Source organism: Rhinatrema bivittatum, chromosome 3 (assembly GCF_901001135.1).
Source record: "Rhinatrema bivittatum chromosome 3, aRhiBiv1.1, whole genome shotgun sequence".
Lineage (NCBI taxonomy): Eukaryota > Metazoa > Chordata > Amphibia > Gymnophiona > Rhinatrematidae > Rhinatrema > Rhinatrema bivittatum.
Window position 1 is genome coordinate 567702640 of NC_042617.1, and position 21831 is coordinate 567724470.

General features: G+C 43.5%; 1 protein-coding gene across 1 annotated transcript in view; it reads right to left on the reverse strand.

Annotated features, from left to right (window-relative positions):
• Positions 1-4331: 4331 nt before the first annotated feature.
• Positions 4332-21831, reverse strand: part of TPD52L1 (TPD52 like 1) — a 167726-nt gene continuing 150226 nt past the window's right edge. The window contains exons 5-6 of the mRNA XM_029596537.1: positions 6569-6629; positions 4332-5448 (exon numbers count right to left, since the gene is read on the reverse strand). Coding sequence (XP_029452397.1) covers positions 5317-5448; positions 6569-6629 — 193 coding nt within the window. The 3' untranslated portion in view covers positions 4332-5316. The remainder of the gene's footprint in view (positions 5449-6568; positions 6630-21831) is intronic.

The following is a 21831-nucleotide window of genomic DNA, read 5'->3' on the forward strand; positions in this document are numbered from 1 at the left end:
CCTTTTTTGAACCCAGCTACACTAACTGCACTGTTTTAGATCTCTGCACGGTAAACCTTTCCTGCTAATCTCTCTGCTTTCTGTCACCCTCCACACATTCCTTCTTTTCACCCCTCAGTTACAGTCCTACCTCTGCAGGTATTCCTGTCATTGACATTTCTGAAAGCATCTTGTTTTACTGCATTAGCTCTGTTTTCCCCTCCGTGCACCTTTACTCTTCTGACTACCTTCCCTCAGCGTTTCTAGGTATTATTTCCCTGTCCTCTTGTTGAGATCTCTCATACTTTTTCTTCTTACCTTTTCGGCCTCCTCTTTTGAAAACCATACTGCTCTTCCCCTCCAGCAAATACTGGGTGAAAACAGAAAGTGTTCATTGGGGGCTCAGTGGGAAGCGTCATTCCCCTTTGAGTTGGTATTGAACCAGCAGGGCATGAACATGACAATGTAGATGATGCCATCTATTGAACAAAGGGTCCTCAAGGTCATGACTATTCTGTTACCAATGAAGAACCACAGGCCAACGTTAAATAGCAGCATCACACAACACCGAGTTTCAGGTTCCTTTGCCCCATTTCTCCCTGTCTTGGTCTTATTACTAGCATTCCTTTCTTTTTTTTTGTCTCAAAATATCTTATTTAATGCATTTTAAAATTTGTTTGGGCGAGAAAGTGTGCACTTTTTAATTAGACTTCGCTTTATTTAAAACGTTTAGCCTCTTAAAGATCCTCTCCAGCTGCGCACACCAGCTCCACTTTCAGTTGAAGAGGAAAATGCCCAAACGGCTTTCCTGGTAACTCAGCAGCCCAGGCAAGAAGCACGTTGAGAAACCTCAAAATAGCTTCAGAGGCGAGAGAAAAACTGCAAATAGGAATGCAAACCTTCAGGACGGTGTCGGTGCTAGCTGAGCGAGTGGCTTGCAAAAAACATTGTCTGAGGGCCCCCAGTCTGCCAATACCTCCCTCACGGCAAAAAGTTCAGCTCAGGAGCAACCGCTGTCCATTTCCATACTGCAGCCAAATCTCTACAAAAGGCAGACTCCGTGGAACAAATACTGTAACTCTGCACCAAGGAATGGTAGGGTGGCAGGCGGTGAGGGTGATGAAAAAAGAAAGGCTTGCATTTTCAAACTTTTGAATAAGATCGTTTTAATTTCTTACATATACGTACACAGCTGATCGGTAATAAATCTTCATAAAATTTACATTTTTACGCACTCGCACTTACAGTATAAGCAAGCGAAATTTTCAGAATCCTTAAAATGAAAACAAAGGGCATTTTGTTTTTAAATATCATTAAAATAAATCACATTTAACAGGTCAGATCAGTAATATAATATGTATTCACAGTAATCTTTTGCCCAGTCCCAGAGACTGGAGAGAAAGTTTAGTAGTAAAAGAAAAAAAAAAAACCCAAAAAACCGCGGGTGCTGAAAACGCTGAGCGTGGGGAAGGATTCGGAAGGTACATCCTGAAAGCTGATTTCATCCCTCTGGGTCTAATACATTATAAAACCCTGGGCATTAAACAGAAGCACTGACGCCTGTGGGAAATTGGGCTTCGTTTTCCAGCTTCTGCTGCTGGGAAGGGAGCCTCCCCCTAGTGGGGGGATGGAGAGGAAGTCCGAGTCCAGGCCACCATGACCCGGTAGCACTTAGTGGCTAGACTCGGGGGGGGGAGGGCATGCATATTTGTCTCCTGAAGGAGCCTTGGGCCTGTGGCCAAAAGATTGTCCGTGCGTCGCTAAATAGGAAGAGGAGGTTAAAAGCCAGGAAACAATTCCTGGATAGTTTGTGAATGAAGCCTGGTGGCACCATAGTCTCACTGGTTTTGATTGAGCTGAAAGCCAAAAAGAGCAGGGAGAAACAGATGGGCTGGGAAATAAAATTAAAAAAAAAAAAGCAGCACTAGGGGGGCCCTCGCTTCCAAGCTGGACCCCTAGTTCCAAACAATCCCTGCAGAAGGGCCAAAATGACAAGAGTTGGCAGTTTAGGGCCTGAAGTCCCTTCTATGAAAGTGAACTACGCTGGAAGCCTCGGCCTGGTATTCGTGAACGAGACCCTCAAACAATCCACGTTGTGAGGAAGCGCCACAAAGGCGGCCAGGAGTTCATGCAGTACATACAGGGTGACGGCACAGCTTGTGGTCGTCTCCTCCCTCCCTGAGGGTACAGGCGGGGTCAGCACCGCTCTTCTTTTCTGGAGAAGATCGTGGCCCTGCCAAAGGACTTTAAACAGGACAACTCCAGGCAAGAGTTTGTCTTTGGATAATGCTTAGCACTAGGCAATACAAAATAGATTGGCGAGATTTTTTTTTTCACTGCAAAAAGAAATTGCGGACCTGTTGTTTTAAGATACTCAACTTGGAATGTTTTATAAGCAGATTTAACATTTTAAAATCGTCCAAATGGGACACACATTTTTAAATATCGATTGTAAAGAATCTGCAGTCTGACTTCGCACTGCAACTTGCTAATGATGCCTTCGGCACTGCAGACGCATTATCAGTGCCCGGATTTGGCAACCTATTCTCTGGCACCATTTCTTTCAGTATTATATAGTGTTCAGCTAACCTTTTGCCCCCAGTTTAATACTTTGAGGCCAAGCTGTGGTGCTTTCTTCCCCTTGCATCTATGAGCTGCTGATTGCAATTTTGGAAAGAAAAGCAAGACAATGAAGCCCTAGATGCTAAAGTGTAAAGCCAGGGTTGGATCGTCCTGCTACGATGGACCTGGGTCAGGCGACAATACTGGATGGCAAGGGGATGTCGCCATCCCTGCAGGCTTCAATGCTTACAAGGCTCATGCTTATCCCAGCCGAAGTTATACCCCTTCAGCTCTGGAGGGACTACATCTGAGGCATCGGACAATGGGCTGTCTTTAGGTTTACGGCAAACTGGATTGAAAGTCTGGTAGAAGGCAGATCCAGGACAGGTTCATCAATCACTTTTCTGATTGCCTACAGTGGAGGCTGAAGACTTCATTAGCGCGCAGAGAGTATAATGTTAAAAGTAGAAGTCACCCGTCTGCCACGGGCTTGTATGTGCTGTCCGGGCCCCCACAAAAGGGCCACGTGCCTGCAAAGTTGTGTGCCACAGGCTGCAGTCCTGTGTAGACCTGGGCCTCCTCTCTGCAATGGAGCAGCAAGAGGGCTTAAGGACTCCGGAGAAAAATACTCAATAAAATACTACACAGTCATACTGTTCTATCCACGTTAAAGCCACCACAATAAAAAAAACAAACAAAAAACTGAGAAATCAGTGTTTTAAGAAGACACTATATGGCCTTCAAAACTTACTTATGTTTGGTGTTTTCTGCCTTTTTTTAAATGTAGAGCTATATAAGGACCACCACTGAAAATTAAGTCTCTAAAAACATATAAGTAGATGTATAAGGGTTTAAGTATCTGCAAGAATAAAACATTCTACTGAAAACACAGCTGACTACAAGAATTTCTACAGCAAAGTCTCTCCCAGGGTCATCTTTAAGCAAGAACATTACCCAGGAGAGCTATTATTCAGCTATTGTCTACATTCTGTTCCTTACCACTTGGTCGTGGTCGTAGACGTAAAGATATTTCTGAGGCTTGTACAGTACATGGTACATTTCAAAGCTTCTCTCTGGGGTTTTTCAGGTTTAGTGTTTCAAACACTGGCAAATGACCCCCAGGACACCTCTCTCACAAACCTCTGTATTGGACCCTGATCTCTGACGTCTTAACGAAAGCCCCCAGAGGAATGTGTCATTGCGTTTCAGGGAAGGCTGGTTCATGTCTTTTATAGGTTTGCTTCTAGAATGTTTATATTAATGTGTCCATTTTTCCTTTAACAAATCTATATCACACTTCAAGGTGCAAAGAATGTTTTATGCTCTTAAACGATCGACAATGAATGGGAAAGCAGCAGAAAAAGGTGCTCATTACGAAGTAATCTGCAAGCTCTTGCCCGCAATGGGCTTCAACCAGCATCGTACACTAGAGCACCAAGCTTACCTCACTTACTGAAACCCATTCACATTTAAAAATAAACACTCTTTATTACCAAAAAAGATATTTTCTCTGTTTTTTTTACATTTTTTTCATACTTATCTTGCCACAAAAATCTTACTCAAAAACCTCTTCTCTAAAAATGACTTCACTCAAGGTGCTCCAATGTGAGCCCCACAATCATCCCGACATCGCTCAATGTTTCGGAATTTCTGCCTTCCTCAGGGGAACAAACACTTCCTCAAAGTTGACCCACAACCTGTGATATAGATTTGTTGAGAGGCGGGGTGTTGCCCAAAAGTTGATTTGACAGAAATATCGTCCATTTTCCTTTAGAAATCATAAGGTTACACATTTCTGGGATCTTCCAAGACCGGTCAAAAGCTTTGGAGAATCTGAAAACCCCGTATTTTTATTCCCAAACTCATAAAATACAATCAAGGCTTTAACACACTTAGAAATGGAGACAAGAACCTTCCTCCCCAAGTGCTTGCGTTCCTGGCGGCTGACGACCCGGAGCCTTTTTGAACTGGGGCAAATCACTCCCTTCCCCCCACCGCAGCCAGAGTAGAAGGTGCGGGCTGCAAATTTCCCCAACCTGATACTTTTATTTTATTTTTTTTAAGAAAAGCACCAGTACCCTCCCCTCCTCCGGATACCCATTTTAAATCCCCCTTCCCTGCACCACGAAGAATCAAAACACGCATTGGGGATGATTCTTCCATCTCTTTGCAAGTTTACAAACTGCCGGAAGGGGGGAGTGAGATGCACATTAGCAGCGGGTGCAGGGGGGCAGTTAGACAGCACTTCAGAAGAAGGGTAACATGCTTTTAAAGCCTGGCGGGATGCTCACGGGGATCTTCTTTTTACCTTTGCTTCTCAAAGCAAAGGTAGACGCGGGTTAGAGAGAGGAGCTCTTTTAAGTGGGTAGGGTTGAGGGGACCAACTCCATACTTAGCGCCCTCTGCCTCTCTTTGGACTGGGAGGAACTTCTGAAGTGGGGGTGCAGAGAGGAGGCATGAAGGCAAATAATCATCCTATAGTGACACCTAGTGGCTAGCCGGAGAACAGAACTGCATGCTGCGCTGACAAAGACTGCTGCATCCTGCACTTTGCACGACCGCTGATGAGAGGTGAGTGAAAAGGGGTAGGGAGAGAAGCCCAAGGAGTGGGGGAAGGAAAATAAAGGAGAAGCAGAAGAGGATGAGAACCCTGAGCCATCACTAGTTGAACATTCATCTCAAGAAACTCAGTCATTTTTGTCCAGAGGGAAGTGGTGGAAGTGTGGGCACATGGAAGGAGCAGCGGAGAACACAGGGCTGCAGAAGTCGCTAATCTTAACACTGTAGCTCCTCCTCGCTTTCAGGCACTCGACTCTCCAAGACAGAGCTCTGCGCACTGGCATGGGCTGCCGAACTCAGAACCTCTTCAAAACTTCCTCCACTGGGAGCTGTTCCTCCAACCCTGGTCTGTGATTGGGCAAAGAAAACATGTTAAAAGGCAGTAACTTTCTTCGTACAATTCTAAATCAAACAACTCTATTTAAATTTCTACGAGATGAGCAAAGGCTTGTGGCACTACACATGCATGGGCGTGGAAGGTTTAATGGATCCTCATGCTCCCTCCTTCACGGTTTATAGTTCTTCTAAACTAAAAGCATGGGCCTTTGTCTCTGTGGAGGAGGTCCTGTTTGGGCTGGGAAATGAGCCTTCCCAGATCTGTTCTGGTGATCCCACAGCCAGTCAGGGTTTCAGGATATCCCCCATCTGCACCCAGTGAAGATCAGCATTTACAAATGTCGCTCATGGGGGGAGAGAAGGGGGTGTCATATCCACCTGCTTCTCACCAAATCCTCCAACCCCCGAACATGTCTGTGTCCTCCCCGTCCCTTCTCCTCTGCCCACCGCACTGGGCCGCATGCTCTCCAAGCTCAGCCTGGCCAATGTGGGCAGTTACCCAGAACGTCAGGAAAAGGGGAAGCCGGAAGTCAGCTGCCGGCCAAACGGTGCGGGTCCTGGGCTTGCACGGCCGATGTTAAACATTTAAAGGACGAAATGGGAAGGCTGTACTGACTTTTAAGCGGTTAATATTTTACAGGCTGTCCAGAATTAAATTTCATGTTTACCAAATGCTTTTCGGTGGATGCCATATGCAAAGTGAAAGGATGCAACTTCTAGGACCAAAGCAGGTCCAGTCTATTACTAACAAGACTGAGCTGGAATAATCTGGCTACCAACTTCCTCCTCCTTTCTAACAAATGGGTTTCTTCTGTACTGTATACATGGATGGCAGGTTATGTAAGATTCTTTTTTTTAAAAACATTCAAAATTGGATACTTGCATAAGGGACGAGGAATCACACAAGGATTTATACGAGAAGGGATTCTCTCTCTAAACTGTCTGTTGCAACACAACCCTATTGAGTCAATCCCACATTAAACATCTTGCTATCTGATAAACAAGCAATATGGCACATAGGAACCGCTCTCATTTTTTCGGTATATATAATAGCATCACTGGCTTGGTAGGGTACCAGAAGACTTTCAGCCTGTGGCACACTGCGTTGGATCCTTTGCTGCCTAAACCTTACCTTAAAGTTGGTCATAGTATTCTCAACCCTCTCTTCAAATGATTTGAATGTAGGGGAATTCCTAGGAGTTCAAACACAAAAGAAAAGTCAGTACCAGAGCTAAGTGCCAACTACACCGTATCTCGCTCACCTGTCTGCTTTCTATGGCACAGTATCAGTGTCCTGCCTGTGCAGTGTATGTCTGTCTATGTTTCTTTGTTACACGACCACCCTAGTACTGAGCTTAGAGACTCTGCATAGGAATAACCAATCTTGTTCCTGATTGGTTATTTTTTTTCCAATGATTCTGAGCTCCCTATTGGATATATAATATTCCTGTTTCTTCACTTGCTTCTTCCTATTGATCCTTTGCCCCTAGGAATGCCCGGGAGAGTTTACTTCCCACAGAGATTTCAGCTGGGAAAAGGCTCTTGGCAAACCAACAGCTCTCTTAAATCCTCTACAGGCTCCTAGAGGCGAAAAGAGCGCTGCTTTTGTTTCTCATCCGCCATAGTTGCAGGTTCCTCTCGAGCTGCAGTTGTCTGTCTGTGATTGAGCTTTCAGAGATTCTCATCACAGCTGTACCAGCTCTATCATCTGTGTGGCGATCCTTGATACCACGCCATTCATAGTGGGGGCTTAAGTGTTTATCGTTCAATAAACGTTTGGAATTAAGAACCAAGTTTTCTCTGATTTTTGGAAGCTGGGAAAGGAAAAAAAGGTTTAGCAACTCAACCAGAGGCATACATATTGTTAGAACTGTACAATCAGGGAGACTCAAAATATAATTCTAGGTATCAGGAAGGCATATTAAATTAATGCAACAGTACTGGAATTATTTATTTATTTATTTTTTTGAGATGAGATGGCGTTTGACATAAAATCATTCTGATCCCCACCCCAAGCATCTTTCGGTTCCCATTTTCATCCCTGAAGAAATATTAGTGATTGATGTTTTTGACAGCTTTGCCCCCTTAAGCCACACCCACTACTTCAAACAAACAAATCAGGGTTCTCCTGTGCTGATTAAATGGGAGTCCTCTGCCTGTGTCAGATGGAGTACAGAGAAAAAAAAAAGCATGAATACAGCATGGACAACTGAGTGGGAAGAACAATTGTTTGAAAATAAGGTGTGCGGGCCTAAGAGAGGCAAACCTGTTGCTGACCCAATAATAGATCTCATTACCCATGACCAGATTAATATTCAACCAGTGGAGAGAATCTGTCATTAGAATGCCATAGACAATGCACATTATTAACATTGGCACTATGGGGTATCAATTAATATTCGAGTGATTGGTCTGCGCACAGTTCCATACTAGGTGCTGTGACATCATCATGCTACTCTACTAAGGTTGGAAACTTCCGGCTTTTATGAGTGCGCTTTAGTTTTACCGTTTACAAAAATATATGAAAAAAATATCTTTTCGCTCAAAATACAACCCTAAGGCTAACAAAAGATGAGACTGAGCTTGGTTAAACAGAGGAAACAATCAGTTACTCTACAGTAAATCCAGTAAATAACCCCTATTCCTCAATTTACTGCAGAGCCATGGCCGGTTCTTGGTTCTTTAAGACAATCACCAGCTGTTCAAGAGGTCTGGATGAAATGCCACCCATACTAGCCTGCTACACCGATACATCAAGAAAATATAAAGAAAAACATTTTACACGGGACCTTAGCCTTGCCTCAAACAGCGGTGCATTTATGCCATCTACAAGTTTGCCTGCGATTATCACTAGCACACTAGCCTTTATGTTCATCTCAAAAGGATCATGGACTGAGAAGCTGAGCATGAAGCCTTGCACAGCCTGCCGCTAGATCACAGCTGCACAAAAAGCTTTGTTTGAAAAATGAGAGTCACTTTTCCAAGATATCACATTGGGAAATTAGGGGCATTTTGTCTTCCTTTGACAAGCCTAGCAGCAACATTTTTTTTTTTAAGTTTCAAGCCTAATCCTGGAATTTTCTTCTATCTTATCAGCTAATTCTTAAGAAGTTGAATATAAATAACAGGATAGAGAGGGAACAGATGTGCAAACCTTCTTACATTGTCCTGTCCATTTCTACTCTAGAGCAGTGGTTCTCAACCTTTTCCCCATCATGACACACCTGACAGGCCACGCTCACGTGTGACACACTGCTCATTACAATTCATGGCGGAAATAAAAAAAAAATAAAGGCCCAGTATTATTTTTATTGTTAAGAATGACTCAAGGGAACAGAAACTGCATAAATAGTAAACATCCTACACCAAAACAGCACCGATTTCCAGAACTTAAACTTACCTAAGAAAAGGCAACACTGAAAATATTACACCAGGCCTTAAGAGACCAATACATCTCCTATTAGGAAAACGGAACAACAGAGCTCTACACAGAAACTTCACACCAGCAGAAAACCTCACCTGAATCACATGTGCTGACCCTCACCTAACAAAGAATAAAGAGACCATAAAGCATAACTAGAAGCATGCAGACCAAAACTGAACTGGAAACTGCAACAAGTCAGTCTCTGTATGCAGTGCAACAAAGGAAAAAGAGAAACCACCAGTCCTCATAAAACAAATCAAGAAATATAAAATCAATAGCAGTAAAACCATACTAACAAAAAGAACAGATTATTTCAAAACAGCTGATGAATAGAATATCCAATAATTAAAGACTCATATCAAAAATTTCTAGATACCAAGAAAATATTTCAAAACAGCAGTCACAAAGACCCAGTAATGAAAAATAATAAGAATACAAAAAATGTTTTGCTCTGCGCACCTGGGAACATTTGATATCCAGGTGCCCCGAGATTGTTTTGAATTATCAGGAGGGATGGTTTGCTTGCAACTTTCTCCTCTCTCTCTCTCTCTCACACTGGCTCTCAATCACTCACATATACACATGCTTTTTCTCTCTCACTTATATAGACTCTTAGTTACACATTTACACACATGCTGTCTATCTTTTCACGCTTACACACCAGGCTCTCAATCACATACTCACGTGCTCCCTCACCTAAACCAGCTCTCAATCACACATAGACACACATGCTCTCTCTCTCTCATTTACACACAGGCTCTCAATCACATACTCACGTGCTCCCTCACCTAAACCAGCTCTCAATCACATACAGACACAGGCTCTCTCTCTCTCATTTACACACAGGCTCTCAATCACATACTCACGTGCTCCCTCACCTAAACCAGCTCTCAATCACACACAGACACACACGCTCGCTCTCTCTCTCTCTCTCATTTACACACAGGCTCTCAATCACATACTCACTTGCTCCCTCACCTAAACCAGCTCTCAATCACACACAGACACACACTCTCTCTCATTTACACACAGGCTCTCAATCACATACTCACGTGCTCCCTCACCTAAACCAGCTCTCAATCACACACAGACTCACATGCTCTCTCTTACTTATACACACAGGCTCTTAATCATATATACACATGATCTCTCTCATACACAAAGGATCTCAATCATACATACTCTTTCACACAAACAGGTTTTCAATCACAAACTTACACATACAGGTTTTCAGTCATACACTTACATTCATACTTTCTCTCACACACAGGCTCTCAATCACACATAAATACATTCTTTCACATATACAGGCTCTCAATCATTCACATACATGCTTTCTCGCTGGCACACACCCACACAGGATCTCAAACACACATGCTTGCTCGTTCACTCACTCTCCCCCCTCCCCCCCAAACTAGTGGCAGCAACAGCCTCCTTCATTTTCAGCACTCTCAGAGAAAGGAGTCTCATGGGTCGCGGGGGTTGATGTTGTTCCTCATTTTACTCTGAACTGCACTGCTCATCCTTCAGGCTGATGCTGGGCGCACTAGCATGGTCTCTTCTTCCTGTGCATGCACCTGCTGCTCACACCACTTCCTCTTCTGGGCCACGGGGGCGGGAAGAAGAGAGCATGCCGGAGCCGCTGACTCCAGCTGTCCTGCTGCGTTACACCCAGGCTATCAGCATTTTAAGCCCGGGCGGAGGACCTATTTCGCTCGGGTAGGGGGAGCAGCTGGGTCAGCAGGGAAAGGGGAAGTGTGGTGACACACCTGCGTGTTCTTGGCGACACACTGGTGTGTCGCGACACATCGGTTGAGAACCGCTGCTCTAAAGAACTTTAGGGATGTGCATTAATTTAAAACGAATGGGGAAAGAGAAACAAATTGGGTCCAATTTCTTTCTTTCAGGGTCCCCAAAATGAATTGCAAGAAGATCCCAAATTCAACAAATCTTATTCATTTCATTTGTTTTGAATAGAATGATTTCTATAAACCATTAAAGTCAATGGCCTCATAGAAATCAATAGAACAACAGGTGTACAGTTAGGAATTGATACAAAGTATAGAGCAGCCAGCCAGCAGACATGGGTAGGACAGACATGTCATTAAGGATACAACAAAGCTGATGTATTGTAGTGAAGCACTTTTGCAATCCAACCTATCGCTGAGTACCAGATACAGCGATGCTGATCTTGAAGACTGAGTATGTCTGAGATTTGCTCATTCTGCTGTGCATTCTTTCAGATGGCACCATCTGCGAAGGACTAGTTAACTCCCGAACAACATTTGGGCTGCTGCCCATTTTAGACTGTCATTGTGCTAGTCCCACAATAGAGAAATTCAGCCAGGCAGCACTGCGTCAGAAGCTCTGTGTCACAGCAGACTTGTGTTGCTGTTCTTTTTTTTTTCCTTTGTGGAAACTGGAGGCTGACTGGAGAATTGCTTGCAGAGCCGCTACTAATTTCGACTCTCCCTGAGCAGTGGGCAGAAGGTGAGCACCAGGGGCAGGGCAGAGACGTAAGCAATTCCAGGCTGTGCTGTGAAGCCTGTCACTAAGCTCAGCAGTGTCACAGAACCATTGCGCACTCTGGAGCAGTGAACCTTGCGTGGGACCTTGAATCAGCTGTTGGCGCCTTCCCCCCTCCCTTCGGAGCAGCTCTCCACGAAAATCGGGGCGAGACAGGCAGGCCCATAAATCCAGCGGGCCTGCGGCATACAGCCGCCGGCATGTGGCCAAAGCTGCACGCCAAAGGGTCGTGCCCCTGGGTGGAGAAATTACTGACTCTTTTGAATCTAATGGGGAAGAAATGCAAGAGGTAAGGTCTATTCTTCCTCTCCTCTTGCCAACCAAGGCCCTATAGATCTCCGTGTCCAACGTTCGGGGAATTTGGCCATGAGAGGTGCAGAAGCAGAGGCTTCGGTTATTTCAGGAGCCTCTCTTTGCGCTGCCATCAATAGACCCCCCATTACAACCTGAGGTACTCCCCCCCAGGATAAGGAGGTCTCTGCTCCTGAAGATCTCAGTAGAAAGCGGAGGAATGGAAATACAAAAGGTAGTCTTGACTGGGGCTAGGGAAGGGGATAATCAGCAGAGATTACAAACACCTGAAAATTCACCAGCTGTGATATTCAGGGAATTAAGTATCAGTGGCCCTTCCTGCAGTGGTCAATCTGTGGCTGGAGTTTTGCCTTCTGGTATTATTCCAGCTGGGGGTTTACTCATTTCCATCCCCAATAAGTTTGCAAACGGAGACACCTGATCTGTCGACGGAGCCAGTAAATATAACCATAGTGGACGATTGGAGAATTGTCAGCAGGATGGAGAAGAATAGGACCCTCCCATTCTCTCAGATCAGTAAATTCTCGGAAGATCTAACGGCTAAACTACAAGAGCTTGATGTTGGTTTGAAGGGATTGTCTAGTGATGTTAATATTTTGAAATCTCAAATGAATGCCCCACAAGCTTCCCAGGCAGCCTTTGTTAAGGATAGTTTAATAATACATACATGTTTGGAAAGTACTGAAAATCTACAGAGGGCTAAGAACCTTCGGTTCTTAAATTTTCCTATGACCAGATTATTATCTGCATTGGAAGTATTTTAGAAATACCTTTGAGAAATTTTGGGATATCTGAGGAGAAACAGCCAGCTATCTCCCAGATATATTATATTCCTTCTAAGAAGGTTGTAAGTTGGGAGGAGGGATAGACTGACGCCTAATAGTCCAGATCTGTCTCTTTTTCTTGAATTTTCTGTCAATTATATTTCTTCTAGAGCCACTCTTCTAGTTTCCTTCGGTGCACAGAAAGAAACAGAAATGATTCTCCAGAAATATTTTCTAAATAAGAATTTTCAATTTTATGGTCAGAAAATACAAGTGTTCCCTGATGTGTCTGACTCTACTCAGCATCGACGGACACGGTTTCTTTCAATGAGGCAATGTGTATTAGCATTGGGAGCCACTTTTTTTCTTAGATTTCCATGCAACTGTTTAGTTTCATATCAGACCAACAAATCTGAATTCACTGATCCCATTTCTGAGAGATAAAGAGGAGAGTAGATAATTTTGTGTTATTTCAGCTTCCAGGTCGTTAACATGAGTTACTTACAATTTTTAATTCTCACTGCTATGCGGATTTCCTTTTTTATCTTAGTTTATACTTCGCAGCCCCCCAGTAACGTGGACTGTATCATACCTATGCAAGATGTTAGTTTCATTATTTAGCAAATATTTGCCTTTCCTTTTTTTTTCCTATGAGAGACATGGTGTATGATTTTCTTTATCGATTTTGTTATAGATGTTAAAAATTGTAAATAATAAAAAAAACCCAATCTACTGCACACAGTGAGACACTCAGTGCAGCATTCTCTGTGTTCCCTACACTCAGACACTAGCATGGCACAGTTAGCAGGCATACAGTCCGTTATGAAAATGAAACAGCCTGAGGTCAGCTAAATATGGGAAATAGTTTCTAAAGCAGCCCTCACCACTTTCATTACATCACCACTTTCTCACATCCAAAATATTGTTATAATATTTGTTAAGTTTCATACTATATTTGTTCTTGTATTGGGAAATGTTCTTTACTTTGTTACTCTCTGCCTTTACTCACATTGTTAATTGTAAACCGGGTTGATGTGATTCCTATCATGAAACTCGGTATAATAAAAATAACAAATAAATAATAAATAAAATAAATTAGAGAAACCATTTTGATGTCTTAAATGTGATAACATTCTTCTTCAGAAAGCCCATTCGACAAGAAAATCAAACTTCCACTCGGCACCTTGGGAGGTCTTTGTGTCACTCAGCTTTGCTTCCATGCCCAGACCCTACATCTCGGAGTTCTCTTTGCCATTGTATCTTGTTGTCGTACCCCAGAACTAACACTATGAGTTGTTCTTGCCAGTCTGGCAGGCTGCTTTGCATCTCTCATGTTGCTTTGGTGTCCTGAAGCCAATCTTTGTGCTGCCATCAAGGACTGATGTCACTGTTGCTGGTGCCATTTTTGGAGCTCGGGGTGTTCTTCCCACTTTTTCTGCTTCTTTGCTCCTCTCACAACGACTTGGTGAAATCCTCCCAATACTGGTGCCCCTTTGCTTCTTTACAGAGTCTTAGGCTATTCATGCCACTTCTGGTGCCACTCACCAGTATCTTGTCTTTCTAGGCACCTTGGAGATCTTTCTCCCTGCTGTTGATTTCTTCCCACAATTGATTAGAAAACTCCAGTTCTGGAACCCAGCATAGACTGTAATGCTTCCCCCATGGACTTTGATTCATTTTTCATTTGCCAAACAAACAATGTTTTTTCCGTTTTGAACCTAATGAAATGAATTGGAGTCTCCACAAAATGAATTTTGAAACAAAAACATTTTTTCTGCCTCCCATTCCTAAGGAACTTACAAAGTATCTTAAGATCAGAAGAAGCTAGTGTGGCACATTAACCATTGTCTCTTTCCAAAAATAATTGCTTTCTGAGGCCATTCCGATTAGTGTGTATGTTGTTCCAGTTTCAACCACTCAGCTAAAAACACACCATGGTTCTTGTTGCAGTATGCTTTAAATAAAACCACTTTGCTCCTACGGCTTTGCTTAATGTCTCGTCTTCACCAAACAAAGCTAATGTCACAATCAACTTCTCACTGCCCTGCAATTGAATTTTCTCTCTCTCCCCCCCCCCCCCTCCAATCTATATATACAACTCCTTAACTGCTTTTATTTTTAAATCACAATTATACTGTCTGCCAGAGTGGAAATTATTTGCAGGCATTCCAATCTTTGGTTTCTAGTGCAGTTTACACAACTAATTGTTATTAAAATGCCCATTTGTTGTCACCCGTGGCTTTTCTTGATCATTATGACTATCCTAAGGTCTTCATATACTATTTGTAACCATAAGGTAAGCAGAACAAGCAGGCATAGTTCCAGGAGTGCAGACCTCTTTAATGTTGCTACCCAACTTCTTTTAGCTACACAGATTGCTGCTGTGGTGGATAAAACATACCAGTCTGTCGAGGGAGAGAAGTTTTAGAAACGGAAAAATAATCCATGGAAGATCATCAGCGACACTGTGTTTCTCCAGGTTCCCCAGAGGAGTTACTGACATGGAGACCCAAACCTAGAGCAAGACCTATTATTTTCAATGGGTGACCTTCCATGACAGCACCATTTGATTGCTCATTCCAGACCCCTATAAAGCTGTGAAAAAGGACCCGAGAAGTCAAACTTTTTTTGAATGGGAACTAGGATCAGCATAATGTGAAAATTTTTTGAAAGAAAGGATTTGGGTATTTTAATATTTTCCCTAATTGTACAGCTGGCTTGCATCTGGTAGCTCCATGCTACTTTTTCTTTTCTGTTGTTGCTCTATGTTTGAAGAGCTCCTGCAGTGGCTGTTTGCATAATTACAGCATGAGTGGGGCTCAGCAGGATCATCCAGGCCTCTTGCTTTAGTTTTTGTATTTTCATGAGGAAGACAAATCAGTGGTATTCACTCCCAATCTGCGAGAAGCTGTTAACAGGTCTGGTTTTCAGGATATCCCTAATGAATATGCAAGCAATAGATCTGCATGCACCTGCCCACACTGTATGCAAATCTCATGTACTGTATATTCATTAGGGATATTCTGAAAATCCGACATGCTGGTGGCTATCAAGAACTAGGAGTGAATACCACCACAATACAGAGTAAAAAAAAGCTTGCAAAAAACTGAATCAATTGCTGGCAGAGCTTTTGACCTACAAATTAAATGTTAATAAATTCCTGTACAGATTAAAAATGTGTTGTGACTTGAGAAATAAAAGGATTTAAAAAAATTTTGTTTTTATTTATGAAGTTTTATATACATACAAAAAATCATTATACTATGCCAAAGAGACAAACTCTGTATAAGGAAAAAAATTAAGGAATAAAAGTAAATTAAATTAGACTAAGTAAATAGATATTACAGAAATCCATGAAACACAAAACTTTCTATGATGAAGGAGAAGGCAAAGAAAACCAAGAGAGGTAAGAAATCGTAGAAGAAAATGCATAACTTGTAAGAGAATGCAAATACAATAATAAATTAATTAGACACTGGGGAAGATGTTAAAAGTCGTTTGGAGTCCAAACAATCAGGAGAAAAGAAAATGAAACAATCAGTTACAAGGTCTAAATCAGGAAAAAAAAACACAGCCTGACCATAGAATAAAGAAGAAAATTTCCTAAAATTCTTTATTACATTAGTTAAATCTAAAGAAGAAACAAAAGAAATAAGCAAAGTTCTATGTTCAATAACCTCAGAAATAGAACTCTCAAGAAAATCAAGTTCTGTAATGACTGAAAATTAAGATCTGGTTGAGCCTCAGCACCAGTATTTATAGGTAGAAACTATAGTTTATTTACTGATGGAAATTGATCTGGTTGAAATTTCAGAGCCTCTAGGAAATTTTATTTTATTTTTTAAGGTCACATATGGAATTTCCCCCATAACCTTCGGAAAGTTCAGAATACGAAGGTTTAAATGCCTCCTGTAGTCCTCAAGGTATTCTATCCTTCCAGACAGAGCATTGCCGTCCTTCACTGTCACAGAATTAAAGGCCTGGATATCTTTTATATTTGATCCAATTGCGGACAAATGTGGTCGAAATTTGGCCTTCATGATTACAAACCATGGATTCAAACTTTGAATAAAAAGTATCTATTTCAGTGGAAGACGTGATCACAGATTTCCCAAAGCCAATCATAAGTTCCCATAGGGGATCCAGTGTCGTCACTGCTGGCAGAGTTCGAAATGCACAGGACTCACCAGGAGGAGTACACTGATCCCTCCGAGGCAGTCCAGATGCATTTGTGCCCTCAGCAACTTCCAAAACTCTGGAACTCCCCCATGTTCTTCCGGCAGCAGGGAAGAAACCTGCTGCTTAGATGCAGTCAACAGTTTCGCCCCCTTTGCTGTGGTCACACCCACATCATCACTGCTAGGTGCCGTGAGGCTTTCGAGTAATCCGTATCTCTATGCCAGCAGTGGACGATAGCTGAGTGGGTTTCAAGGATACTTCGTCCATAGACAGAGACACTTCCTCGTCTCGGTGCACATCAGAGTCCTCAGTTACTTGCGTTACCAGTCAGTTGGGACGTGTAAGATGCGATAAGCTGCTGGCTCAAAGGGTAAGAAGTTTCAGGAGGGAAAACCAGAGCTTGGCCCTTGTGTTTGGAAGGCAGAATGATCACCACAGAAAGAAAAGAAAATCAAGGACGGGCCCAGCGGGTAGACATGTCCACGAACACGCTGCCATCTTGCTTTTCCTCCCTCCTCAAAAGGCATCGTTTCTATGCTTCTGTTTGAATCTCAATTCATTTTAACTTTCCTCTTTGGTAAACTTTTCAGACCAAAGCAGCAGGATCAGCCCATCCTGAAGAAACAGCTTCAGGCAATGTCCCCAAACCTGCCTTTTGCAGAGCTTTGCCTCTTGTAGGACTGGATGTGACCAAGTCAGTCGTTCCCTGGACTACCAATCCCCAAAGTGTTCCTTTTTACATATTTCTTTTAGAAACTATATCCCAGGGCTGGCCCAACGGCTCAGGGCTGGTGCTGCATTCTGCCATCTGGGAAGATCAGGATTTGATCCCTGAATCCGAGGTTGGCTGGGGCCCAGTATGTGCTGCAAAGGCAGCCTTCCTAGCCCCTGGGGTAGGGAGGGAGCGAGCCCCAACCATTCTGCAGCAGCAACGCCCTACAGCTGCACGTTTAACTGGCTCCTGGGGGAGCCGTGTTCCCTGGGTCCAGGGTCAAAGGACTGTCCGGGCAGCAGCAGAATGGGAGGGGTTAAAATGGAAAGGAAAATCCCAGTAGTTGTGAATGAAGGCTCTTGGTGCTGTAGGGCCTGTTTCAACTGGAGCTGTAAGCTCAAAGGAGCAGGAGGGAACGGTCCGGCCAAGAAAAAATAATTACTAAAAGTAAAATGTACATTCCTTCATGTCTTGCAGAGCATTAAATTCACAAACCTCTGTTTTATATTGAGTGTGCTAAAGACTTGCACAGGGGTTGTGTGTGTAACATTGGCAGGTGTGTGTAAGCAGCCTCTGTGCATGGTAAATCAATTTTCAAAAGGCCAGGAGTAATCACTGTCGTGCGGAACAGAATGCGCACGCAAAGAGGCTGTTCGAAGGTGTTCCGGGGTGGGGTTTAGAATTACGCACCCACCTGCACCTATATATTGTACAAAACAGAGGCTGCGTGTACTTCAAACATGCACACATACTAATCAAGTCCCAAAAATTAAATCTGACTTCTCTTTTGTCTGCAGTTCTTGGGTGGGGCATCAGGAACAAGTGGTGGAGGATGTGTGTGAACTGGGGAAGATCTGGATCAGCTGGGGCTGGGAAATACATGCGCGAGTATTTTCATAAGCGAGATATGCACATCTATCAGCCAACTTTATAAAATACCTGCCTCTGCGCATAAACTGAGGGTTATTACGCACACGTTTCAATTATTTAATGCATAAAATATATACATGTACCTTTATAACAATTTATACACCTTTGTGGATCCATGCATTAAAAAATATGCATATACTGAAATAGCTTTTGGGGCAGCGATACCCGATATTTTACAAACCTTTGAAGCCCCAGCTGCACAGTTTTATAAAATACGGTCATAACTTTAGAATCCCCTACTTAAGCGGATATGTGCTAAGTTAGGCACACTACAGATAATTACCCTCTTAATTAGCAGACTGTTTGTGTATCAGCATCTCACAATGTGCACTTCAAGCAAAGCACTCAACAGGTTCAAAAGCCAGCCCCTTCTTTCACCAATTGAAAGGCTTGCAGGCAAGTAAGCTGCTTGCAAACCTAAAGTTCTCGCTAGAGGCCATTCAATCCCATGCACCATATCTTTGGAGTCCATCTCATTCTCATGAGCTCTCACATTTCTAATCAAACGGCAGAAATACAGAACCTACCCTTACTGGCCAATACACGTCTGTGTTTTACAGCAATCCACATACAAATATTTCTCAAATAGGTGTGAGAAGCCATTAAGAGGCTCAACAATCAGAGTAAACATCAGAAGGCCCCACCTCCCAAGTTTACTCAGACAAATCAACTTGTATAGATGTATAGGATATATAGTACATGGAGACTGGACATCTGCTCAAGTGTTAGTGCCATTGTTATCAGAGTGACATGGTCCGTGTTTACTATACCTCATCGCAGGCATGCTTATTGAATGGCGAATAGAATAGCTGCCACGTGAAAGCATTGTAGGAAAAACAAAAAGAAAGAAAGACACAGTATAGTAAATCCTAGCATTTCATAAATCTGACTGAAGCCATGAATCATCTCACTCGTGTAATAAAAAGCAGCTGATAAAAGCAATGAGGCCTAAGCTATGCACTCCAAAAACACTTCACAGACCAATGTCAGATGCATGGAAGGGGTAAAAAAAAAAAAAAAAAAGTGATGTACTAATAAGAAAAAGGGAGAATCAATCAAGGCAAGTTAGATGCTAAAAAGTTTCAAGCATATTTTATGTTTCCAGGCTCTGATGTATTAAGTACAAGCATGCTGGATTTTCACCACACTAGAACAGCAGAAAAGGAAACATACTGGCCTGATTTACTAAGAGGGTAACCTTAAAACATGCGCAAACGTGCCCATACCCGCAGGTATAGATACCCATGTGCACATATTTTATATCTTGCATGCAAATGTGCGCACACTGTATAAAATACCCAACATGTTTGCATATCCAAAAATAAGCATTTTAAATATAGCTGCAAAAATCTTGACTTATCTGGCTAAGTGACAAGAAATATCTGGCTAAGTAGCACTATGGTGATTTATCCAGCTAAGCAGAGCTGTATAGACATATCCAGCTATGTAAGATACCCAGATAAGTAAAAGTAAAGCACTATATAGGTGGATACGCAAGATAGACAGATAACTAGCGTTTGAAGATTTATCTGGCTATGTAGCACTTTTTAAGATTTATCCAGATAATTTTTAACTTAGCCTTACATATGTAGCACGCTTATTTGTGCTCCTAATTTTAATCATTTACACAAGGAAATGCCTGCATTTTCCTTAGCATTTGTTGGCTTGTATACGTGTAAATCATTCAATTTTATAACATGCGTGTGTGAATACTTAAATGGCCATTCACTGAAAAATGCTATAAATATAGGGATTGGCAGAGGTCATCAGAACAGATACAGCAGTATCACAGCAAGTGCAGGAGCTTGGCTGTCCACAGCTACAGAGTAAGCATAGGAGCATACAGGACCCACTGTTACACAAAACAGGGTGTGGGAGTGTGCAGGATCATAGCTACACAACACACAGTGAGCACAGAAGCATGCAAGACGAAAACTACACCGTGACCATGGGGGCACACAGGACCACAGTTACACGGTGAGTGTGCTGGACCACATACTGCATTTGGGAAGGGGCAGAAATGCAGCCACACAACACCCAGCGAGCATGGGAGGAGCAGGCAGAAGCACCGCCATACAGCACGTGTGGGAACTTGCTGGATTGCAGCTGCACTGAACACGGCACGAGCGAAAGCATGTAAAACTGCCGCTGAACACTGGGTAATGTGCTGCTCTGACTGAAAGTTGACCCAGGACTAGTGGTCAAACAGGAGAGATTAGAAAGCATAATAGATATATGCAAAAATATTTCCCACTACTTTGGGGTTTTAAAAGAGACAGAGCACATAAAAGCAAGTCATACAAATTCAACTTTTACATGGGAAATTCTGGTTTTGATAACTTCGTCGCTTCTTAGAAAAGGCAATGTTGCCAGCCCAGTGGCAGTACTGTGCCCGGTCACAGAGAGAAGCGGGGTCTGGCTCCTAGGTCAGATCTTCTTCCTCCTGGGTCAGCCAGGCCTGGGAGGCTGCAGAAGGCGGGCTCATTGCCCATGGGGGAGGGGGAAGGGGAAGTAGAAGCTCAGCCATTGTCCAGTGCAGTGATTCTCAACAGGTGTGTCGGGAAGTGCCGGGAGGTGTGTGGCAGAGCCAGCAGGAGGCTGCTCTTTCCTCATCGGTCTGGGCAGGAGTTGGCTGATTTCTCCTTTATTGGGTAGGACAGGAAGCTGCTCTTGCTTCCTTCTCCTCTTCCTGGCCCAGTGGGAGCTTGTTTCCTCCTCCTTCACCCAGATCAGAGCGAGATATCACCAACTCCTATTCATATGGGCCCGGCAGGACAGCAACTTGATCTTCCTCTGCCTGGCCTGGCAGTGAGGCTGCTGATGCTCTCATCACCCCACGGGGCCTGGATGTGAAAGCAGGAACATGAGGGAGAAAGGTGCATGCCCTATAGATCCACTGCTGCTGCCTCCTCATCTTCCTCTCCTCAATGCTTCTTGCCCTCATCTTCTACTGGTAAAGAGGGAGAGAGACTCTGGATTGGACCGAAGTCTTTTCCGCTGGCTGGGAACCAGGAGGAGGGGGAAATGTACTGGGCAGGAAGGCATGGGGAGATGGGGAGTCAGGAGTCTGCTGAATAGGAAGGGGTGGAGGAAAGAAGGCTGGGGTTACTGGGTAGGGAGGAGGGAGGGGTTGGGGGCTGCTGGGCAGGGAAGAAAGATGGAAGTGGCGAGAGATGGAGGTGTGGGGCTGCTTGATTGGGGGAGAGGGGAATGGGGAATGCTGAGCAGGAAGGGGTAGGAAAGAGGTGGTCAGAGGTATCCTGGGTAGGGAAGGGGAGAGGGAGCACAGGGAGGAGGGTGTGGGGTGGGGGGTGTCGGGAATGTTGGACAGGGATATGAGCAGGTGACGAGATGACTGAGTAGTTGGGAGAAGTGAGGGGTGATGGGGGCATGGAGGGGAGTGACGGGGTACAAGGGCCGTACTATGTCAGTTTGGAGAATATGCATTTCTTCTCTCTGAACTTTGCTTAGTGTAGGAGGAAAGATATTTCTGTTTCTAGTCTCCAGTTTTGCATTGCATGCAGGAATCTTGGGATTTACCATTCCAG